The sequence below is a fragment of the Rana temporaria genome, chromosome 5 (genome assembly GCF_905171775.1).
Source record: "Rana temporaria chromosome 5, aRanTem1.1, whole genome shotgun sequence".
In the NCBI taxonomy this organism is placed as follows: Eukaryota; Metazoa; Chordata; class Amphibia; order Anura; family Ranidae; genus Rana; species Rana temporaria.
The window spans coordinates 311,053,614-311,079,284 of NC_053493.1; the positions used below are offsets into that span (position 1 = coordinate 311,053,614).

The window sequence follows — 25,671 nt, forward strand, 5'->3', positions numbered from 1 at the left end:
TTCAAGCATGGTGGCGAGAGTGTCATGGTCTGGGGCTGCATGAGTGCTTCTGACACTGGGGAGCTACAGTTCATTGAGAAAACCATGAATGCCAACATGTACTGTGACATACTGAAGCAGAGCATGATCCCCCCCTCCCTTCAGAGACTGGGCCGGAGGAAGTATTCCATCATAACGACCTCAAACACTTCCAAGATGACCACTGCCTTGCTAAAGAAGCCGAGGGTAAAGGTGATGAACTGGCCAAGCATGTCTCCAGACCTAAACCCTATTGGAGCATCTGTGGGGCATTCTCAAACGGAAGGTGGAGGAACGCAAGGTCTCCAACATCCACCAGCTCCGTGATGTCATCATGGAGGCATGGAAGAGGACTCCAGTGGCAACCTGTGACGCTCTGGTGAACTCCATGTCGAAGCGAGTAAAGGCAGTGCTGGAAAATGGTGGCCACACAAACACGTCGGGACCAATTTGGACATTTTCACTTAGGGGTGTGCTCACTTTATGCCACCAGTTTAGACATTAATGGCTGTATGTTATTTTGAGGAGACAGCAAATTTACATTGTTATACAAGGTGTAGACTTAATACTTGACATTGTAGTAAAGTGTTATTTCTTCAGTTGTCACATGAAGAGAAAATATTTTTCAAATATGTGAGGGGTGTACTCACTTTTGTAGGATACTGCATGTCTAGCAACCATAAGAAAATGGGCGTTAAAGCAGCGAATTTAGCCTTACTAGAACACTTATGCTTCAGAAAATTAAAAGGATTGCAATTCCCCTAACCCACACAAACATTTAAAATTTACTTCAAGCCTTGACAGATTTTATAATCCCCAAAATATGACCATTGAAAAATACATATTTAGATTTCCAATGTAATAGTTAAAGCGGTTCTCCACCCTAAAGTGGAGTCCCGCTGATCGGAATCCTCCCCCCCTCCGGTGTCACATTTGACACCTTTCAGGGGGGAGGGGGGTGCAGATACCTGTCTAAAGACAGGTATTTGCACCCACTTCCGGCCACACGCTACGGGCGAAAGACGGGTTTTTCTGACTTCCCGTCTGTCGCCCGTTGTGTGCTGGGAACACTCGGCTCCCAGCACACAGCGTGTGAGCCAATCGGCGGGCTCGGCGCTTCACTTCCTGGTTCCCTCAGCGTGGATGGCGGGGGGAGCAGCAGAGAGACGAGCGATCGCTCGTGCTCTGCTGCGATCAGCACTGGACTCCAGGACAGGCAAGTAATATTAAAAGTCAGCAGCTGCAGTATTTGTAGCTGCTGGCTTTTAATATTTTTTCCCCATGGCACATCCGCTTTAAGCAATAGCCCAGCTCAGAGAGTGTACCAAGACACATAATACAGGCAAACTCAAATATACAAACCCTTTGCGTGGTCCATGAAGGAGATGGTCATGTTTTTCATAGATCTGCAACTCTTGATCGGTCACATCATTGGCATTTGGGTCATCTGTAGCAAAAATCTCAACACTGCACCCGAGAGGCATTGCTGGTAAAAACAAAAAAGTATTCGCTGTCGATTTTTTTTTTATAATTTATTTTTTTTTTTTTTTAAACCAATGATCTATGTTAATTTTACTATATAGTGCAACAGAACAGCACAGCAAATGCATCATCAGTTATGTTAGCCAATAATTTAAAGCCTACCAAAACCATCCTGCTCCCCAGGAGTTCTATATCGGTGCATTCGCAGAACATGGTCTGCAATTTCAAGGTCATGGTCTGCATCCATTTGATCCAGAACAATAAAAAGCAAATCAAATCTTGATAGCAGTGAATCCTGCAAGCCAATGTTTTCCATAGGAGTCCTGTACTGATCATACTGGAGAATAGATATGATAGAAACGGGTTAGAAGATCAAATTATTATTTGGATAGCAATATTCTTTCATTCTTAGGGAAAAAAACACAACTACTGCAGCACATAGGCCAACACAATAAAACAATGTTAAAATCGGAAATCCGGGAACGAAAAACCCTCCCTCACTGCTCATTTTCCCTAGAGATGATGCATCAGAGGAATTTCTTATACTGGAGTTCAACATGCCGACCGCCGCACGCAGATATACGTCGGCAGAATGGCACGGGCAGACAAAAAGATATATATACGTCCCCTTTAAGAAGCGGCATTGTAAATGTGTGGTCCACACACCCAACCTTGAGCTCCATGACTGACTGCAGGCATACCCGCGATCGTGTCACGTGAGGAAGGGGGAAATTCTGTAAAAAAGCATTTCCCCAGTCTTCCTAGTGACATGACAGTACACAGCTTCCTGTAATCGGAGATCACTGTAGTGTCACACATAGCCCATTCCCCCTACAGTTAGAACATATCCCTAGGCACACTTAACCCCTTCAGCACCACCTAGTGGTTAACCTTCACTCCCATTGTCATTTTCAAAGTAATCAGTGCATTTTTATAGCACTGATGGCTGTAAAAGTGACAATGGTCCCAAAAATGTGTCAAAGGTGTCCGGTGTGTCGCAGTCACGATAAAAAAAAAAAAAAAAACACGTATCGGCCTAAACGGAGGATACATTTTTAAATATTTTTGGGGCATATTCATTATAGCAAAAAGTAAAATATAGAATTTTTTTTCAAAAGTGTCGCTTTATTTTTGTTTATAGCGCAAAAAAAATAAACCGCAGAGGTGATCATATACCACCAAAAGAAAGCTCTATTTGTTAAAAAAAAAAAAGTCGTCAATTTTGTTTGGGAGACAATTGCACGGTCGTGCGACGTGTCAGTTAAAGCGACGCAGTGCCGAATCGCAAAAAGTGGCCTGGTCTCTGACCAGCAAAATGGTCCGGGGCTTAAGTGGTTAACACTGCCAAGTTTAAAAACCACTTGCAGAAATTCTGTGCGTAAGACTTCTGAGCAGATAAAAACATGTTCCATAGAATATGGGAACGGAAAATTTGCCCAATACACTATTTGGAAGACTGTCCCATGGAACCTACCCTTCCATAGACAGGATTTGCAGCAGCCAAGACACTGCACCGAGCATTTAGCCTTGCTTGAATTCCTGCTTTTGCTATGGTTACTCGTCCTTGTTCCATCACCTCATGGATGGCAGTTCTGTCCATGTCAGACATTTTATCAAACTCATCAATACAAACGACACCCCTGTCAGCCAGAACCATGGCACCAGCCTCCAAACGCCTCTCTCCTAGAAAAGCAGAAAATATTCACGCTAGCCAGAAGATTAATTATGCTTAATCCAAGGAGACTAAATTCAATAAAATATTTGTAAGAACTTGACTTTTAATTGTAGCGCCCTTCTCCTATTGACTAGGCGCTATCAGTAAATTTAGTGTCCTCTGAGCTATACATAGCTAAGAGTGATTGTGTAAAGTGTTGCTTTTGTCCCAGTTTAGTTGTGTTGTGCACATTTCCCACTGTGCCTTTAGATGTCACGGGCCAGTATGAGAAATACAACAAGCCAAGTGCATTTGATATCTTTCCCCCAGAAACCGCCCAATTGGGAGCTTCTTTGTAGCTGGGCATGGTGGGGAAGGATAGCCATGTGCTCCCTCTTACCTCGGGGCCCTGTTGGCCTGAGGATGTGCTAGAGAGGAATTCCGGCCTCATGGCCTTCCAGGCCTGAGGCTATGCTGCAGTGTTTGCCGCCAGTAGGCCCAGGAGTCTGTCTGGGGCATACTTAACGGAAGGTGGTCCTGTGCCGTCTGTCCTGCAGGAAGAAGCCACTCAAGCAGAGAACATTCCAGGGGAGGACCTTGCTGGAGAAGACCGGGCTAAAGGCTGGTATCTCAGGAAGGGCCTAGTGACTCGTTTGAAGGATGCACCCAAGTTGACCTGCCTCACAGTATTGCCGGATGGCCTAGGGGCTCTAATACTGTGCAGCTGATCAATGAAACCGACTGCTGGCTAAACAAATCCCGTCGCAGGGGATTACTCAGGAGTTCTACTTATCACTCAAGTCTGTGGCAGAGACTTTGTCCATGCTTCATACCGACTGCTATGTCGGGAAAGGGAAGCCTATATGGTTGCCACAAAGATCCAGTGACTGGAGCCGTGGTCCTCTGGGTCTGAGAAAATATCAGTGATCTGCAAAACCGAGGTATCTGAATTTCCCCTAACCCTCTACTCCCTTTACTACTGAAGTTGCTGAATAAAGCATTTGAGAAAAGCACAGAAGTGACTGGCAATCACCCTTGTATTCAACTGTTTAACCTAGACTTTAAGGGCCAGATCCACAAAAGGGATACGCAGGCGTATCTGCTGATACGCCGTCGTATCCCTGTTTCTATCTATGCGGCTGATTCATAGAATCAGTTACGCATAGATATTCCTAAGATCCGGCAGGTGTAATAGTTTTACACTGTCGGATCTTAGGATGCAGTACCGCGGCCGCCGCTGGGGGCATTTCTCGTCGAAATCCCGCGTCAGGTATGCAAATTAGCACTTACGGAGATCCACGAAGGTTTTTTCCCTTCGTTAATTCTCCGTAAGTGTTAGTTTGCCGTCGCAAAATTAGGGCTGCTTTTACAAAGTGTAAACTTAGTACACCATGTAAAAGTATACCCTTCTTTCCCGCGTCGCTGTCAAATTATTATTATTTTTTTTTAAATTTCCCCGCCGCATCTTTTACCCGTCGCGATTCACAAAACTTGGCGTAACGTAACGCAAAGCACGTCGGGAAAATAGCGTCGGGAGCATGCGCAGTACGTCCGGCGCGGCAGTGCGCCTAATTTAAATGGGACTCGCCCCATTAGATTGGGCCCGCCTTGCGCCGGACAGATTTAAGTTACACAGCTGCAAATTTCTAGGTAAGTGCTTTGTGGATCGGGCACTTAGGTAGAAATTTTGCGGCGGTGTAACTTAAATCGGAACATTTAAGTTGCGCCCGCTGGTTGTGGATCTGGCCCTAAGTTCTGAAGTGGTGAACAGTGGGGTAACGGCAGACCCAAAATTAATCCAGCAGCTCCTACAGGGGTAGTGCTACATAATGAAAGACAGTCACAGAAACCAATTTTGTGAGATAGTGTTTACACTTTTTGCCAATTTTTACCATTACTTTCCATGTATAACTGCAGTGTCCACATGACTCAAAAGCACCAGACTGGCTACACTGGCCAGTATACTGCAAGTTAAACCTTGTCAGACACCATCCCCCTCCTGCAGCACTACAATTGTGCATAAAGAATTATGATGGGTAGTACACCTATGCTGGCATAACGCACAGTAGCAGGAGAACAAAAAGTGCATTTTGTCAGAGGAAGAAAAGGGGTATTTTAAAGGCATTTAACAGAAATCATTTAAAAATATATGACAGGTACTGAATTCTTAAGCGCAAATATATAAGGCTTTCACCTACCTCGGTATTCACTTTCCACTAGCAGATATACTTTGCTTAAAAGGGCAAATTATCCCATTTGTTGATGCAGAGAGTTAGAGTTTTGTAAGGAGAGTCCTTCCTCCCTAGCTCTCACCATTTCCGGAGAGATGGGCGACATACGTCCCCTTTTTGTTACCATAGCCTTACATTTGCTTTCTCCAGATTCTTCTGTGTTCAACAAACTGATCAGTTTAGGATATGAATACAGAAAAACTACAGTCACTTGCCTGTTTCCTGATCGGTTGTCACCGCTGCTGTCAACCCCACCCCAGTAGATCCCCTACCAGTGGTGGGAATTGCTCTTGGAGCTGTATGCAGGACGTATCGTAAAAGCTGAGATTTGGCAACAGAAGGATCTCCTAGAATGGCAAAATGAAGGTTACATCTAACATTTTCCATAAACATTTATAATTAGACAATTTTTTTTTTTACCTATTAGAAGAACATTAATGTCCCCTCTTATACGCGTTCCATTTTCAAGAATCTTTTCATTCCCTCCAAGAAGCATACACAAAATGGCTTTTTTAATATACTCATGGCCATGAATGCTGGGAGCTAGAGATTTGCTCAATTGCTGAAAAACGTCCTGCAAAAAACAAAAAAAAACACGATTACAAACATGGCTAATTTTGGCTATCATAAGCTAAAATGGTTGAATCTACTCTAATACCTTAGAATGGGCTTTACAAAACTTCTTAATCTTCCCTACATCATCAGCTGAAAATGTTGGGGCAATTTCTTTGCTCATCCGTTTGATGTTGTTGGCCAACAAGATGGTCCTAAATCCACAAGAAAAAATAAAATAAAATCTAGCATTTAAAGCTGTTGTAAAGGCATATTTTCTTTTTTCTTAATACACACACAGTATACATGCCACTCAGCTGTCTATACACAGAGTGGCCCCTTACCTCCCCTTCTACGGTCCCCTGCTGCCACTGTCCACTCCTCCTGCGTTCCCCCATGGCAAGCAGTGTGCTATGTGGGCACTCATGCAGGTGTGCCGAGCCAGGCAGTGCGTGTCCATTGATGCACACAGTGCAGCTTGGCACCGCCCCTTCCTCACAGGATTTGAACGACAGCAGCAGGTGCCAATGGCTCCCCTGCTGCCTCTGTCCTATGAGATGTGGGAGAGAGCAGCGCTGCTGCAGATTGGTACAGCACTGGAACGAGAAGAGCCAAGACATTAAGGCAATGTTTCTCAACTCGAGTCCTCAAGGTGCCCCCAACAGGTCATGTTTTTGGGCTCTCCGTTATTTTGCACAGGTGATTTGATCAGTTTCACTGCCTTGGCAATTACCACAGCCATTTAATTTGAGGGAAATCCTGAAAACATGACCTGTTGGGGCATCTTGAGGACTGGAGTTGAGAAACACTGCGTTAAGGGGAGGGGGAGCTGGTCAAAAAAAGGTTTTGCAAAGAATTGATTAAGGGGGGGGGGACCTTATGCCTTTAGAACTATAAAAACAAAAAAGGCCCAACAGATCGAATTGACAAGTTATACAAGATGTCCAGGTTATGTTACGTGATTTTTGCACTTTTTTTATTAGGGCAAAAAAAAACGAATGGCTTCCATTTTGTCTGGTAAATAAGAATTAAATATTATGCATGGTTATATCCAGCCAGTATTTAGAAGCCTTTTGTTTTTCTACAGAAGTAGAGTTTAGTTTACCAGTCAACAGGACAAAAACATTGGAATACCTATATGCAGATGGTAGAGGTTTATCATACACTGCATCTTAAAGAAACCTCAAGGGAAGTATGCATATAGAGAAATGTGAAGTGCAGGTCAGTCCAACACAACACACCAAAACAAAAACTGTACATATAAAATATTTGAGCATGAAAATGATAAATTCCCAAGTTTGTGAGGTTTATCTGTAAGAGCAGACATTTTTGTCAGTTTCCTGCAATAAAATACATTGGATATATACAAGTAATGTGAAAAATATACTACAGCGCTAATTAAATAATCAATTCCACGTGCACCTAAATAAAAAAACAAATAATATAGCTGCTATCTTGAGTGATACCAAATCCAAACAGTGAAACATATAAAATATAGATGCGCTAATATTAACTTAAAAGGTGATAAAACGTACAAAGAAAAACTAATCAGGGAGAATACTCCATAAACTGTGAATTACTAATATGTCCTTAATTAGTGCACAGTGATTAGCAGGATTCCATGCAGGGAAAAAATCACTCTCTTCAATCTGAATGCTAATCCAGCCCTCCACCGCTGTGATCAGATGATACAGGCACTCACAGACAGGGATTGCATGAAAGAAAAGAGAAAAAATCTCATTGCGCAATATTCGATGACAGATCAAAAAATGTAATCAGAGCATTGACATATGCACTCACGAATCCCGGCTTTCAGTAAAGCATGAAAACGCCACTCAGTATGTTGTTTCCTCAGCTCGATCCGATGCACTCGGATTCGATCGCAGGCTCCTCCCTACGCGTTACGTCACAGGCACGCGACTTACTCATGGGTTCATACTGGATATATAATTTATGCTACAATGGATGATGTGCACATGTTTTGCCATGCGACATAAGGTGGCATTTCACTTCAAACCTTTACCTGAATGTACCAGATGTGTACCCTCCCTGCTTGGAAGGAAGACAGCGATATATTCCCACTATCTGAATGCGATCACCCGGTTTACACTTGTCCACCAAGTCATCATCAGAAATGATATCCACAGAGCGAGGGAGCTGTCCTGCAGGGGCTTTTTCTGGCATCTCCTGTATAGTCAGAGTCTGGTGATCCTTATAAGTACTCAGCCCGTATTCTGTCTCCAGAGGATTATTTTCTTCATCCTATCACAAACAAGATATTGTTCGGACTCAGAAGGGCATCAGGCTGAGCAGTGGGTGCGCACAGCCACTGGGACCAGCAGCAAGTACAGTAAACCAAAGAGGCTGTCCAGTGCCTGGTAAGCAACAAATCATCAACATTACATAAAAGATAGTGTTGAATGTGACCAACTAGTACTAGCTATACTGAATGAATGAGAATCTCTGCCAAACCCCAGTGATACTCTATCGTGAGGCCAACATTTTAAGACCAACAAATACAAGTAGATCAGTGTGTGTTCAAGATCACCATATTCTCGGGATTCGTCCCAACTCATCCCTATGCAAGAAGAGCTTCATTCTGTTGGAGCTTAAAACTATTAACTCTTCTCTTCCCCACATGAGTGCAAGAAAGTCTAGTAAATGGCTGTTTAAGCCCGAGCAGTGCACAATGAGTGCAAGGATGGAGTGGCGACCACATGCTGGAAATATCAGGGATTTCGAAGTGCTCCGATTATAGGGGAGCACTGCAAGAGCAACAGAAGGTGGTGGGCTGTCAAGAGAATGCATCACTGAAAGCCCTTAATAGACAAATAACCTTCTCCTTAAAGCGGATCTCCACTCTAAAGTGGAGTCCCGCTGATCGGCACCCTCCCCCCCTCCGGTGTCACATTTGACACCTTTCAGGGGGGAGGGGGGTGCAGATACCTGTCTACAGACAGGTATCTGCACCCACTTCCGGCCCTACGATACGGGCAAAGGACAGGTTTTTTCTCCGCTTCCCGTCGCCCCCCCCGTTGTATGCTGGGAACACTCGGCTCCCAGCACACAGCGGGAGCCAATCGGCGGGCGCAGCGCGACTCGCGCATGCGCCGTAGGGAACCGGGCAGTGAAGCCGGAGCGCTTCACTTCCTGGTTCCCTCACCGTGGATGGAGGGGGGAGCAGCAGGGTGACGAGCGATCGGCTCGTCATCTGCTGCGATCACCGCTGGACTCCAGGACAGGTAAGTGTCCTTATATTAAAAGTCAGCAGCTGCAGTATTTGTAGCTGCTTGCTTTTAATATAGTTTTTTAGTGGCACATCCGCTTTAAGTATTTCTGCTGTATATATTGTGACACGCCTATGCAAACAGGCAAACACTCACATTAAGCAGTGCAGCCATTTTCTTTACACATGTCTTGCTTGAAACTGTACCTTCTGTTTCTTGCACCAACAAAAACAAGAAAAAGGGAGCTCTCATTTACTTGCTCCAACAATCGCCTACCTTAGTGGGATAAATCGCATTCGATGGAAATGCCTCCAAGGTGGTAAGATCAGAGTACTTCCTCTCCACGGTTTTCTTTGTAGCTGGGCAGTAATGAACACTTCTCATGACTTTTGGTCTTACCAAGGAACCTAGAATGAAGTACCAGAAAGATGCAAGCTATGCAAAACATTATCAGGAGAACATGTGAGGAAACCCCCTTTAGACACCATTAACAAGGGCGAGCACTGTACACCATGCTGTCTGCTACTTATAAGAAAAATATAAATCTCGCAAATGTGCAGACATGCTGTCTACTACTTATGTCTGCACATTTGAGCCTATAAAAGCAGTGTATACTGCAGTGGCGGCTGGTGCTCAAAATTTTTGGGGGGGCGCAAAGGAAAAAAAAAATTGCAGTCTCACTGTGCCTAAACGCAGCCACTGTTACATGCCATCAAATGCAGCCACTGTGCCATCAATTCGCACCACTGTGCCATTCCATTAAACGCAGTCACTGTGCCATCAATTCGCACCACTGTGCCATGCCATTAAACGCAGTCACTGTGCCATCCATTGTCACCACTGTGCCATGCCATTAAACGCAGCCACTGTGCCATACATTGTCACCACTGTGCCATGCCATTAAACGCAGCCACTGTGCCATACATTGTCACCACTGTGCCATGCCATTAAACGCAGCCACTGTGCCATCCATTGTCACCACTGTGCCATCCATTGTCACCACTGTGCCATCCATTGTCACCACTGTGCCATGCCATTAAACGCAGCCACTGTGCCATACATTGTCACCACTGTGCCATGCCATTAAACGCAGTCACTGTGCCATCCATTGTCACCACTGTGCCATGCCATTAAACGCAGCCACTGTGCCATACATTGTCACCACTGTGCCATGCCATTAAACGCAGCCCCTGTGCCATACATTGTCACCACTGTGCCATGCCATTAAACGCAGCCACTGTGCCATCCATTGTCACCACTGTGCCATCCATTGTCACCACTGTGCCATGCCATTAAACGCAGCCACTGTGCCCTTTAATGGTCGCCGCTGTGCCAATTGTCCCCACTGTGCCCTGTAAATTGCGTTTCCCCCCCCCTGCCCGGCACTTACCTTTACTGGAGTCAGGCATCCACGTCCCACGATGTCTTCTCCCGCCCTCGATGACTGACAGGCGTCTCAGCCAATCAGGTTACAGGTAGCCAGAACCGGCCAACGTGATTGGCTGAGAGGCCTGTCATCTTATTCAAGGGGCGTACAGTCTGTGCGCTCCGAGAATAAGCTTCCGGCTGTATTGGGAAAGCCTATCAGAGCCGTTGGCTTTGATAGACATTTCCCTACAGCCAACCAGCTGGCGTTTTTTCAGATGGCCGTACATTGAGCGCCGACCATCTGAATAACAGCGGCAGCGGCGAAAATAACATAGATTTGTGCAATGCATGAATCTATGTTATTTCACTCAGTGGCGGTGAGAGCCAGAGGGGGCGGCGCTCCAGCGCCCTCTATGGACGAACCGCCACTGGTATACTGTAGTTACGGTGCACAGCACTTGTATAGCCGTTTCACCAACAATTTACAGCTTTCTGTAAACTTTTGTTTAGAAAAGAAAACTGGATAAAATAGTACACCATAGTAGCCATCTAAAGATTTGGTAAAACTATTACCGATTACATAGGTTCTATAATTCCATTCTTTTAGAGCATCCTAGTAGTCTAAAAACAATGGTCCAAGGCAACATAGGCACCCAAAAGGTAACTAGATGTTTTATGGATCATGCTGCATGTCAGAAAACATGTTTAACCACTTGACAACTGGGCACTTAAACCCCCTTAATAACCAGAACAATTTTCAGCTTTCGGTGCTCTCACATTTTGAATGACAATTACTCAGTCATACAACACTGTACCCAAATAAAATGTGTCCTTTTTTCCCACAAATGGAGCTTTCTTTTGGTGGTATTTAATCACTGTTGGGTTTTTTATTTTTTGCGCTATAAAAGACGTTTTCTTTGTTTCTGTTATAAAATTTTGCAAATTTGTAATTTTTCTTCACAAATTTTGGCCAAAATTTATACTGCTACATGTCTTTGGTAAAAATAAGTACAAATTTGTGTATATTATTTGGTCTTTGTGAAAGTCATAGCGTCCACAAGCTATGGTGCCAATATCTGAAAATTGATCACACCTGAAGTACCGACGGCCTCTCTCATTTCTTGAGACCCTAACATGCCAGAAAAGTACAAAAAAAAAAAAAAAAGACCCCTTTTTGGAAAGAAGACATTCCAAGGTATTTAGAAAGAGGCATTGTGAGTTTTTTGAAGTTGACATTTTTTCCCCACAATTCTTTGCAAATCAAGATTTTTTTTTTCCACAAATAAAATCATATTAGCAGGTTTTTTCTCACACACAGCATATGCATACCACAAATTACACCCCAAAACACATTCTGCTATTCCTCCCGAGTATGGCGATACCACATGCGAGACTTTTACACAGCCTGGCCACATACAGAGGCCCAACATGCAGGGAGCACCTTCAGGCTTTCTGGAACACCCAGCCCAATTCTGACATTCCTCTCCTACATGTAAAAATAATAATTTATTTGCTAGAAAATTACATAGAACCGAAAAACATTATATATGATTTTTTAGCAAAGACCCTAGAGAATACAATGGCGGTCTTTATCGTGCATGGTATTTGCACAGCAATTTTTCGAACGTGTTTATTTTGGAAATAAAACGGTTTTGTGCTTTAAAAAAAAAAAAAAAAAACATTAAAGTTAGCCCAATGTTTTTGCATAATATGAAAGATGAAGTTACGCCGAGTAGATACCAAACAGGTCACCCTTCAAAATTGCACACGCTTGTGGAATGGCGCCAAACTTCGCTACTTAAAAATCGCCACAGGCGACGCTTTAAATATTTTTACTGGTTACATCTTAAGTTGAAGAGGTCTAGGGCCAAAATAATTGCTCTCGCTCTAACGTTCGCAGCGATACCTCACATGTGTGGTTTGAACACCCTTTTCATATGTGGGCGGGTCTTGTGTGTGCGTTCGCTTCTTTATACGAGCACACGAGAACAGGGGCGCTTAACTTTAATTTTTTTTATTGTACATTTTACTTTATTTTAGTTTGACACGTTTTTCCTCAAAAATAAATGTTCTGATCACTTTTATTCCAATTACAAGGAATGTAAACATGCCTTGTAATAGGAATATAGCATGACCGGTCCTCTTTACAGTGAGATACGGAGTCAATAAGACCCCACATCTCACCTCAAGGCTGGGAAGCCTGAAAAAAAAAAAAAAAAATATATATATATATATATATATATATATATATATATATATATATATATATATATATATATATATATATATATATATATATATAGCGATTTTAAAAATCTGTATATCCAAAATAACTGAGCGGGAATCAATACACTGAAGCAGACACCAGCTTTGAAGATCTATCCTTACATTTTTACACTGTTCCGCCCCTTATGGTTCTAAGTGCTTCCTAAAGCTGGCCATACATGGTTAATTTCTTTTGTTCAGCCAATGGGCTTAACAGGAAAAAAAAAATTAACAGATTCCCCCCCATCCACACATTCAAGGTGTATGGGGGAATTCTCCCCGCTAACCTATTGTATTCTGATGGTGGGGAGACTCCTCCACTGTCAGAATACACAAATCAGTGCTGCAGCTGCTGATCATGTGGCTTTTATCCAACAGGGTGGTTGAACAGAAGTAGATCGGTAGATCAACTTCAGTTCAATTGCAGTGGCCACACATGGATTGAAAAATCATCCATTCCCTGATGAACTGTCCGAATTTTGATCTATTCCACCTTAAAGTAGAACCTTGAATTCATGCCTCATGAAATTTTCCAAGTTTTGTCATGTTACAACCAAAAACCTAAATGTATTTTATTGCGATTGTATGTGATAGACCAACACAAAGTGGCACATAATTGTGAAATGGAAAGAAAATTATAAATGATTTTCAAAATTATTTACAAATCACTATCAGAAAAGTGTGGCATGCATTTGTAGTCAGTCCCCTTTACTCTGCAACCCCCCCCCCCCCAACTAAAATCTAGTGGATCCAATTGCCTTCAGAAGGCACCCAATTAGTAAATAGAGTTCACCTGTGTGTAATTTAATCTCAGTATGAATACAGACATTCTGTGAAGCCCTCAAAGTTTTGTTAGAGAACCTTAGTGATCATGAAAGCCAAGGAACACATCAAACAGGTCAGGGATAGAGTTGTGGAGAAGTTTAAAGTAGTGCTGGGTTATAAAAAATATCCCAAGCTTTGAACATCTCACAGAGCAATGTTCAATCCATCAATGGAAAGATTATGGCACAACTGCAAACCTACCAAGACATGGCCGTCTGCCTAAACTGACAGACTGGGCAAGGAGAGCATCCAAGATGCCCATGGTAACTCTGGATGATCTGCAGAGATCCACAGCTCAGGTGGGAGATTGACCACAGGACAATTAGTTCTGCACGCCACAAATCTGGCCTTTATGGAAGGGTGGCAAGAAGACAGCCATTGTTGAAAGAAAGCCATAAGAGGTCCCGTTTGCAGTTTGCGAGAAGCCATGTGGGGGACACAGCAAACATGTGGAAGAATGTGCTCTGGTCAGATGAGACCAAAGTTTAACTATTTGGTCTAAAAGCAAAATGCCATGTGTGGTGGAAAACTGCACATCACCCCGAACGCACCATCACCACCATGAAACATGATGGTGAAAGCATGTTGTGGGGATGCTTTTCTTAAGCAGGGACAGGGAAGCGGGTCAGAGTTTATTGGAAGATGGATGGAACCAAATATAGGGAAATCTGAGAAGAAAACCTGTGACTCTGCAAGCTTTGACTGGAGCAGAGGTTCACCTTCAAGCAGAACAACCCTAAACATACAGCCAGAGCTACAATGGAATGTTTTAGATCAAAAGAATATTCATGCTTTAGAATGGCCCAGTCAAACTCCAGACCTAAATCCAATTGAGAATCTGTGGCAAGACATGAACATTGCTGTTCACAGATGTTCTCCATGCAATCTGACAGAGCTTGAGCTATTTTGCAAAGAATGGGCAAAAATGTCACTCTCTAGATGTGCAAATATGGTAAAGACATCCCAAAAAGACTTACAGCTGCAATTGCAGCAAAAGGTGGTTCTATAAAGTATGGACTCGGGGGCTGAGTATAAATGCATGCCACACTTCACATTAGTAAAAACATGTATAATTGAAAAACATTTATTATTCTCCTTCCACTTCACATTTATGTGTCACCGTGTTGGTCCATCACATAATACATTTACGTTTTTGGTTGCAACATGACAAAATGTGAAACATTTCAAGGGGGTAAGAATACTTTTTCAAGGCACCGTATAGGCAAAACTTTTCCTTTTGGAAAAAGGGAAAGTTATAACCCCCTTTTTTTTTTTATTTGTCGCATTGGGGGGGGGGGGGGGGAGATATACCTTCACTTTCTGCCCCATAATCAAAACAGGAAGTGAGGAAATTTCTGCAATTGAGGGATCCTCAAGTCACCAGAATTTGTGTCCCCCATTGGAAGACTTCCCCTCTTACTTTTCTGGGGTCAACAAAACGTTGAATTTTCAATAACAGTAGACAGGACAAAGAGGACACATCTCCCTAAAGGGGGCACAGACAGCAATAAAAACCTAATAAGTTTTCTAATCCATCTCTACTCTTTCCAAAACTAAAAAAAGTTTTGGCTTTTAGTCAAGTCTAGTTATGAGGTCCAACCTGCCCCTCTACCCTGGGGGCAAATCTGACAATAGCTGGGAAGGAGCTGGACTTATACCGGCAGTCAAGATCAGCTCAGAGCACTTTTCCAGGAAAGGAATGCAGAGGGAGAGGGAGATGCAAGTCTCCTGTCACTGCATGCCTCTTATCAGGAGAGTAATGTGAGCGGAGAACTGCCGTTATGATAATTCTGTCTCCTTCCTAGCTGTTGTCAGATTTTCTGTAAGGAGATGGGGAGAAACTCTCACCCCATAACTAGACTCGAGAAGCACGTTGTTACTTTTGGACAAAATACTTGGTCTCATGAATGGCATAACGTGTCAAAAAAATAAATATTACAATGTTAGATCCTAAAATATCCAGTACACAATAACAGGGAACCAACCTCTTGGGCTGCAGATAAGTTAAAATAGAACTATAGGCAAAACTTTTTTCACTGTGTCCAATTGGGGAGATTTCCCTCGACTCCCTATTCCCAAAGCCAAACAGGACACAAGAAATTCCTGAAAATTGGGGACCCCAAAGTCACCAGAACTAATGTCCCCATCAGAAGATTTCCCCCACCCCCCCTTTTTGCCTTTCTAGGGACATCCCAAAAAGTGGGATTTTTTTACAATGATAACGGTAAACCGAAAAAAAGAGGGTGAACAGCCTAAAGGGGACCTTCAGCCATTTGTTTCAACTTTCCATCTGTTAAATCTTCTGCCCTTGTTTTAACTTTGGATAGTAAAACTTTTTTTCTGCCAGTAAATACCTTCTACAGCCCACTTCCTGTTTGGTAAAAAGCCCAGGCTTATGACATCATGCACAGCCCTTTCTCACTCTCGTGAGAGAGTTTGCCAGGAAGGGAGGGGGTGAGTCATAAGGCCAATGAGAGCTGCAGAGCTGGAGGTGTGCCTCTGTCTAAATCCAGGACGTGAACAGGCAAGCAGCTTCAGCTGCCCGCAGTTAAAATGGATGCAGCCAGGCTCAGTGGAGGGAGATTTCTGCAGCATATTTGGCAAGTACAGAATAACAGTATATATAAAATATGCAAAGTGGTTGGAGGGAAGCTTCAGAATGGCAAAAATGTTTTTATTACAAATTATGTGAGCAGACCGCAGTTCCACTTTAATGGGAGCACAGACAATAAAAGCATTCTAATACCTCTCCACTATCCAAACTTGCCTTTAGTTATACTCTAAATTCTCTGAATTATTCACAGAAAGCAGTGGAGGGCGGGGAGAAAGTAACACTTACATTTTGTTACAATTCCTTCAGCACAGACTAAACTTCCCAATAAGCTAGCAGTCAAAGTACGAGGAGACACATGCTTTCCTCCGAAGCTGCCTTCACATCCAACGCTGAACTCGTCAAACTGCTTGGCATAGGTGGCATCAATTGAAGCTACAAGGTCTTTTAACGCTCTTTGAAAGGCAATAACCTCTCCAAACGCATTATTGAGCAACCTGTAAAAAAAAATAATAATAATTAAGCTTTATGATACCCATACATGCAACCAGCATAAAAAAAGCAATCTAAGAAAACATTTTGAAGTCCTTGGTAGACCAGTAAAATGAATCAACAAAGTTGTTGGAGAAATGGATAGATGCACTTTTCATGGCCGTTTATGATCATAGCCTCAGGTATGTTTCTGGCAACTTGTCTAATCATTTTACAAATGGACTGCACACGATGCAACAGTCACACTGAAAATCAACCAGAAATTTCCAGTAACAATTTTCCAAGAAAGCGGACACAAGTTTAACATTTATGCTCAGGTCTTTGGTTTTTAAAGGAGCACAACTAAAGGTAGATTGTGAAATGCCAGTGATCTGGTAGAAGAGTAAGTAAATGCACTTAAAGTGCGGGAGGAGGCGGACTGAGGTGACCATTTTTTAATAAAAAATGGCAGTTTAAAAAAAAAAATTGTGTTATTTTGAGCCACGCTTGCCTTCTCTGACAAAAAAAAAAAAAACATTAATTGCAGCCTCACTGTGCCATCAATTGTCGCCACTGTGCCATCAATTGTCGCCACTGTGCCATCAATTGTCACCACTGTGCCAACACACGCATCCACTCAGCTGTGTCCATCAAACACAGCCACTGAGTGGCTGCGTGTGATGGGCACAGTGGCTGCGTGTGATGGGCCAAACTGGCAGCACACTGGCGGCAATTGATGGGGCAAACTGGCAACAATTGATGGTTACAGACTGTAACCATCAATTGCCGCCAGTGTGCCCCATCAATTGCCGCCAGTGTGCCCCATCAATTGCCGCCAGTGTGCCCCATCAATTGCCGCCAGTGTGCCCCATCAATTGCCGCCAGTGTGCCCCATCAATTGCCGCCAGTGTGCCCCATCAATTGCCGCCAGTGTGCCCCATCAATTGCCGCCAGTGTGCCCCATCAATTGCCGCCAGTGTGCCCCATCAATTGCCGCCAGTGTGCCCCATCAATTGCCGCCAGTGTGCCCCATCAATTGCCGCCAGTGTGCCCCATCAATTGCCGCCAGTGTGCCCCATCAATTGCCGCCAGTGTGCCGCCAGTGTGCCCATCACACGCAGCCACTGTGCCCATCACACGCAGCCACTGGCCAGTGGCTTTCAAAGTCCCACTCAAGGGGGGACAGTCCTTTGTTCAATTGCTTTAAGTATATTCTTGTTTTGAAACATTGATTCTTTCTTTAAAACAGGGGGGGGCGCAGTTTGCCATCTTCGCCCTGGGAACCAAATGGCCTTGTCCCAGCACTGATCACCAGTATATCAGTCTTATGAGGTCCATCGGTAAATTGGTTAAAGCATTAAGGAGTTTTCATTCTACTCCAATTGTCCTATGAGGCTGCAGGACCCCTGACCCTCTGGGCCCTGTGCTGATCACCAAGGATGAGCTCCAGCGTGTTTGCATGGTACACGTGCAGAGTCCACCAGGAAGTCTGCACGGCGCTGCGCTAATCACAGCCAGGGAGACATTGTTCAGATGCTCGGCTGCAGAGATCGGGAAGGGTCTGCCTGGCTGTGATTAGCGCAGCGCCGTGCAGACTTCCTGGCGGACTTTGCACGTATACCATGCGAACACACTGGAGCTCATCCTTACTGATCACATGCACCCTCCCAAAAAAAAAAAAACCCTCTAGCAATACACAAACTCAGTGACTCCAACGACTTTGTACTCTCAGGAGGTAGATTGGGGACAGTGGGAGAAGGGGAGGATCAGAGAAGACTATCTGTCTTTACTCAATGCAGAGGGTTAACACCTTAGGTTCCACATTGAGTATAACAAGCATGCTTTACTGCATAAACAGACTGATTTTACTGTTGTGGGTTTAGTAACACTTTAATCTAGTAGCTGGAACAAACATTTCAAAATTCCTTCTGCCTTTAAGCATACCAGCTAGCTCTATGCATCCCTGCCTGTAGCCCAGAGCACCTACAAAAGTCCTGTAACCAAGACACCAAAGACATGACAAGATCGACCCTTCATTTTTAATAAAGTCTTCAGACAACACTTTCTATAAAAAATTAAATGCTCACCTGTAACGCCACAGCATGTCATGTTTTATTACTTTATGCACACTGTCCCCTTGGTCTGTGTGTCATACCCCCGTGTGTTTTTTGGTGCTTGGGAGGCACAGGTGCAGCATGCACCCCTTTGCCAGAAGCCTGTCAAAATCAACGACAGGCAGAAATACTGTACTTTTTTTCCAGGACAAATAGGGCTTTCAGCATCGCTGAAGAAATGCTTGATCTTTCTTGCCTGAAATTTATATTATCAAAGGAAAACTGGCACAATAGAAAAATAAAATCAAAACACCAAAAAAAAAAAATAAAAAAAAAAAACATTTTGTAAAAACAGCCATGTATTTATTGCCATTACATACCGCCAAAAACAACCCTAAAATTCTCCTGCGCCTCACAATGGGAGCGATATATTTGTTGTTCGTACCCCTAGTAGGGCCAAGAATAGTGCGCATTTTGTTTATCACAACTAAAAACACACTGACCCTGATCTAGCCACGTTATCTAAATTTTTATGCTTTGTTTACAATTTTCTCCTCTAGCAAGAAGAAAGATCTTCCTCCATTCAAGAAGTGAAAACACAGGGGTGGTCTTATACAGCGAATGAATACTGATAGTCAATCATATGCGATCACAGCAATCAGGTGTTTGAAATCTGGGTCACCTGGTTCCCGATCGTTCGTATGCACACAAGTACGCAAATCTGAAGCCCCACGTCCATGAGATCGCAGTCATGTGTACAATCAGCAGGAAGGGGTTAACAGAAGTGGGCACAGGTCAGCTCAATTTGTAAACAGGTAGAGTTTTAGTTTTGTACTTTTTAAACAAATAGAACAGCTAAGAGTCGGCTCACACAGGGGCGAGGCGACTTCAGCGCGACTTACAAGGTGCCTCCAGGACAGGCGACTTTGGTTGTGGCCAATCAAACAGTCAGCTTTGTGGGAGGGAGGGGTTTGCCTGAGAAAACTTTCTTCCTGGAAAGTTGCTTCAGTTAAGACAGGGGATCTGACTTGGAGGTGACATCCATTGAAATCAATGGGTACAAGTGGCCTAGAAGTAGTACAGGAACCTTTTCTGAAGTCGGAGCGCCTTCAGTAGTGTACATTAAGACAGCTCTCATTCATTTGCATGTAATTTGTCATGTCGGGCGACAAGCTGCCCCCCAGGTTGCGGTAGTGTGAACCGCCTCTAAAGGGAATAAAAGCAGTTCATTGTTGGGGTTTACAAAAACTTTAACCACTTCCCGACGGCCGTACGACTTTATACGGCCGCAGGGTGGTTCTAATTCTCTGAGCCGCCTTGTTTTTACGGCCTCCAATCCCCCTGGCCACTGGGGGGGGCGCGAGCGCGCCCGCAGCATCACTGGGATGCCGATGCGCGTGCCTTGCGTCCGCCAGGCTCCCGCGATTGGCGGTTACAGAGACAAGGACGTGGATCTGTGTGTGTAAACACACAGATTCACGTCCTGTCAGGGAGAGAGGAGACCGATCTGTGTCTCTTGTACATAGGGACACCGAATGGTCACCTCCCCCAGTCAGTCCCCTTCCCCCAGTTAGTAACACTAGGCAGGGTACACATTTAACCCCTCCCTCACCTCCCTAGTGTTAACCCCTTCAATGCCAGTCACATTTATACAGTAATTGGTGCATATTTATAGCACTGATCGCAGTATAAATGTGAATGGTGCCAAAAATGTGTCAAAAGTGTCCGATGTGTCCGCCATAATGTCGCAGTACCGATAAAAATCACAGATCGCCGCCATTACTAGTAAAAAAATAATAATAATTCTGTCCCCCATTTTGTAGGCGCTATAACTTTTGCGCTTATTGCGATTTTTTTTTTTAACCAAAAATATGTAGAATACGTATCGGCCTAGACTGATAAAAAAAAAATTGAGCTATTTATTATAGCAACAAGTAAAAAAAAGTTTTTTTTTCAAAATTGTCGCTCTATTTTTATTTATAGCGCAAAAAATAAAAAAACGCAGAGGTGATCAAATACCACCAAAAGAAAGCTCTATCTGTGGGAAAAAAAGGACGTCAATTTTGTTTGGGAGCCACGTCGCACGACCGCGCAATTGTCAGTTAAATCGACGCAGTGCCGAATCGCAAAAAGTCCTCTGGTCAGGAAGGGGGTATATGTGCCCAGTAAGCAAGTGGTTAAACTGTAGCAAACCTGGGTGAGCCATAAAGCATATGATATATATGCACCTTTGTTGAAGAAAATCAAAAACAACCAAATATATAGGCATAACCGCTTTAAACCTATAATGCACAAATTTGCCACTCAAAAAAAAAAGCATTTTTTACATTGTCTACTTGAAAGGCTTTTCCTGATATGCATTACTTGACACAGACAGTAACACGATTACCATCAGCCTCTCCTAATAATGGGAGATTTGGGAAAGCTTCTTGTATATTCCAATTAATTCTGGATGTTTACTACTCTGTGGAAGATTGTAAGCTTTTGGTATTGTGACCTGTGTACACTTCTCCTAAGCCTTGTCGTTCGTGTACTATGCCTGCAGTTTCAGATCTTTGTATTGAGAAAAGTTCAACAAAAAATGTATACAATTGCATGTTTGTGTACATTTTGTGCGCATACGTTAGCTCACTGATGCTAGTTGGGAGCTCATTAAAAATGAAGGGGCTGCCTTAACACGATAAAGCATCCTATGGTGTGAATGGGCCCTCATTGGACTATTGAGCCAACAATGTCACCATACTGGCAATCGAGATTCTGACCTAAAGGGCTAAGAGACCAATACAAAATGTACTCACATGTTTGCTCTGCGCTCATTTTTCCGCCTTAGGTCATTCAAGTTCACAATGAGACGATGTTCATTTGCGCTAATCATATCCCTGACTTTCCCATGATAAACACCTTGATCTTGCTGCAAGGAACCAGAAAAATGTAAGTTTGGCATAGAATACAATGATCGCCCATACGGCACACAATCACCGCCCCCATACGGCACACAATCACCGCCCCCATACGGCACACAATCACCGCCCCCATACGGCACACAATCACCGCCCCCATACGGCACACAATCACCGCCCCCATACGGCACACAATCACCGCCCCCATACGGCACACAATCACCGCCCCCATGCGGCACACAATCACCGCCCCCATGCGGCACACAATCACCGCCCCCATGCGGCACACAATCACCGCCCATGCGGCACACAATCACCGCCCATGCGGCACACAATCACCGCCCATGCGGCACACAATCACCGCCCATGCGGCACACAATCACCGCCCATACGGCACACAATCACCGCCCATACGGCACACAATTCTGTTACACAGTCCCCAATACAGCAGTATACCCACAAGATATATCCCCAGTTACTCCCATTCACACATGAACATTTTTCTGCTGGCCTCCCTAGGCCTAACTACACATTTTTTCCCCAACTGTCCCTGTATACATTGGTAAGCTCACCCGCCCTGTGCTCCAAGGCTCCAAAAAGTACATGAGCTTTTTTTTTAAGCAAATTCAGGTAGTCTGGTTTCATAGGCTAAACTTTAGGGAGCGTCTGTAACAAACACCTGAAGCTCGAAACATGCGCAAAAAAATAAAAAGCCAGAAAAACCCTATATAACCAGTCCAGAGAATGTTTATATGAGAACACTACTACAACCCCACCCCCCCCCCCCCCCCAGTGTAATCCACCCACTATGAACTTACCTGTGTTCCATAAATAGATATTTTACATCAAAAAATATACATTGGGGCCTGTTTACATTTGTGTGGTGTGTTAATGGGCTAGATGGGACCATGCCTTGCAATAAAGAGAAACTTTTACCCCATCTGCTATGCTGGGTTACCCTTGGTATCCATATTCACCTGACCAGCAAATCCAGGGTTGTCTAGAGATCACTAGGGCTAGGATGCTGGTGACCAAACCTAGCAGATCTCCCAGGATCCATCCCCTCTGGTGTATATATGGCCACAAGGACTGGGTAATGGTGACTACACCCATTAGATCTACTGGGATCCATCCCCTCTGATGTATATATGGCCACAAGGACTGGGTAATGGTGACTACACCCATTAGATCTACTGGGATCCACCACCTCTGATGTATATATGGCCACAAGGACTGGGTAACGGTTCAGGGATATGCAATTAGCAGACCTCCAGCTGTGACAGAACTACAAGTCCCATGAGGCATAGGAAAACTGACAGCCACAAGCATGGCACCCAGAGGCAGAGGCATGATGGGACTTGTAGTTTTGCAACAGCTGGAGGTCCGCTAATTGAATATCCCTGGGTAGTTCATCAGATCTACTGGGATCCATCTTCTCTGATGTATATATGATCACTATGTGATGGTAACCACACCTAGCACACCTCCTGGGATCTATCCCCTCTGATGTAAATAGGATCACTAGGAAAGGGTGATTGTGACTACACCAATCAGATCTCCTAGGCTCTATTGTCTCTGATGTATAATATGATCATCAGGACTGGGTGAAGGTAACTATACCAGGTCTGTCCCGGGCACCTTCACTCTGGGACAATACAGTGTCCCGGAATGAAACTGACACACACAGGTCCCAGCATGAACCCCTTAAGCACATGAGCTTAAGATGTGACCCCCCCCCAAACTAGTGGAGAACTACAAAAAAACAAAAGAACAAAAGCTGGACAGCCGCACTCCAAAATTTTCTTTAAAAGAGATGTCTTTATTTTCAACTGTGCATACAGTCACTGCAAGCCCACAAAAATCAGTATGGCCAACGTTTCGCACTGGCGTCAGTGCTTAGTCATGGCTCAGTGAGAATTCTGTCTAGTGGAGAACTACAGGTCCCAGCATAGATCTGGGGTCACACCCTTAGATCTCGGGGGTTCATGCTGGGAGTTTCAAATTTGGGGGGGTCACATCTTTAGATATCAGGGGTTCATGTTGGAACTGGTAGTCCTTTACTTTGGGGGGGGGGGGTGACCTCCCCAAAGTTAAGGACGACAGGTCCCAGCATGACCCCCCCCCCCCCCAGAGCTGAAGATGTGAGATGCCCCTCCCCCAAATAGTGAAGAACTACAGGTCCCAGCATAAACCTGTGAAATCTATGGGATTATACCCTTAGATGTAAGGGGGTTCATGCTGGGTGTTGTAGTCCTTCAAATTTGGGGGGGGGGTCACATATTTAGATATAAGGAGTTAATGCTGAGACTTGTAGTCCTTCACTTTTGGGGGATGTGACCCCCCAAAAGTGAAGGTCTACAGGTCCCACTATGAACCCCTCAGAACTGAAGATGTGACCCCCCCAAACAGTCAAGAACTACGGGTCCCAGGATGAACCAGTGAAATCTATGGGGGGTCACAAAAAAAACATATACAAAACTATTTATTTTTTTTTGGAAGGGGGGGGGGGTCCCTGAATGGCAGTTTGGAAATTTGGTCACCCTAAACTATACCCATCAGATCTCCTGGGATCCATACTCTAATAGATAGAGATAATCTCATATAATTAGAGAATATATATCTAGATGGCGACTACATGGATCAGATCCCTTGGGATCCATCCTCTCTAATGTATATATGACCACTATGTGATGGTAACCACATCAATCAGATCTCCTGGGATCTATCCCCTCTGATGTATACAAGATCACTAGGAAAAGGTGATGGTGACTACATCGATCACATCTCCTGGCCTGGGATCCATCCATTCTGATGTGTATATGATCACCAGGACTAGGCAAAGGTGACTACACCTATCAGATCTCCTGGGATCCATCCCTTCTGATGTATAAATGATCACTAGGACTGGGTGATGGTGACTACACCGATCAGATCTCCTGGGATCCATCCCTTCTGATGTATAAATGATCACTAGGACTGGGTGATGGTGACTACACCTATCAGATCTCCTGGGATCCATCCCTTCTGATGTATAAATGATCACTAGGACTGGGTGATGGTGACTACACCGATCAGATCTCCTGGGATCCATCCCTTCTGATGTATAAATGATCACCAGGACTGGGTGATGGTGACTACACCTATCAGATCCCCGGGCCCCTGCATATAATCATTAGGTCGCTGTATATAGGGAAGAGCCTCACATCATCATCCAAGAAGTCCAGGTATTCCCTCTGCGCCTCCCGCAGCTCCTGATCCTCCAGTCCGCCCTGAGCTTCCATCATATGAGAAGCGGACCGCCGCTCTCTGATTACCTTTAAAGTTCCCGAGGTCACATGACCCGCCGCGGACTCCGCCCACCAGCCTGTCCTGGGCAGACCTGTGCAGGTGATGAATGGAGGAGAGCTGTTACCTCCGGTCTGTGGGTGACGTGTGTTATCAGTGTGTGGGGGAGTGGAAAGGTGCTACTCTTCTGATATCTCACATCCTAAATACCAACTCCGGTCCAAACGTATTTGTTCATGTATTGCAGGAGAGATCTATGATGAGGTTATAAATGCTGTGTTTTCCTGAGCTCCCGATTTCCTGTCATGGTGTCATAGGTGTGAAGGGTAAGGGGACATCTCCATATAAAACACAGAAAATAGCAAAAACCTAATAGGTTGAATAAAGCATTCCAGGTATGGATGGGTTTACAGAGTAACTATGCATATGCCATGCTGTGGGATCCCTCTGGAACAGCCATTCCCAATTAGGGTTCTGTGGAATCTCAGGCTTCTGGGGGTTCATTGAGCTGTGGTTTATTGACCTATCATTCGATGGTTCCTGCCTAGTTCTGGGGTCAGTGCCACCCCCCCCCAATCCATGTGCCCAGCCCCTAATCACCATCAATCAATTTCAATGTTTCTTTCTTTCTTTTTTTTTTTTTTTTTAAAAACAGGCTTAAATTGGCTTCAAAAAGGGTGGGTTCGGGGCATAGAGCACTGTGCCATGAGCCCACCCAGTTATGTGACATTAGCAAATTAATATTCACAAATTTCTGCCTGCTTCTCCTCCAATCAGGAGGCGGCTCC

General features: G+C 44.2%; 1 protein-coding gene across 1 annotated transcript in view; it reads right to left on the reverse strand.

The window, feature by feature from the left end:
* The window catches only part of LOC120940957 (maternal DNA replication licensing factor mcm3), a 46,450-nt gene extending 21,549 nt beyond the window's left edge, over window positions 1-24,901 (reverse strand). Inside the window, exons 1-11 of the mRNA XM_040354122.1 lie at window positions 24,802-24,901; window positions 21,497-21,609; window positions 16,462-16,670; window positions 9,441-9,571; window positions 7,961-8,199; window positions 6,044-6,152; window positions 5,806-5,959; window positions 5,601-5,732; window positions 2,975-3,183; window positions 1,663-1,837; window positions 1,381-1,504 (exon numbers count right to left, since the gene is read on the reverse strand). Coding sequence (XP_040210056.1) covers window positions 1,381-1,504; window positions 1,663-1,837; window positions 2,975-3,183; window positions 5,601-5,732; window positions 5,806-5,959; window positions 6,044-6,152; window positions 7,961-8,199; window positions 9,441-9,571; window positions 16,462-16,670; window positions 21,497-21,609; window positions 24,802-24,882 — 1,676 coding nt within the window. The 5' untranslated portion in view covers window positions 24,883-24,901. The remainder of the gene's footprint in view (window positions 1-1,380; window positions 1,505-1,662; window positions 1,838-2,974; window positions 3,184-5,600; window positions 5,733-5,805; window positions 5,960-6,043; window positions 6,153-7,960; window positions 8,200-9,440; window positions 9,572-16,461; window positions 16,671-21,496; window positions 21,610-24,801) is intronic.
* Between the last annotated feature and the right edge of the window lie 770 nt (window positions 24,902-25,671).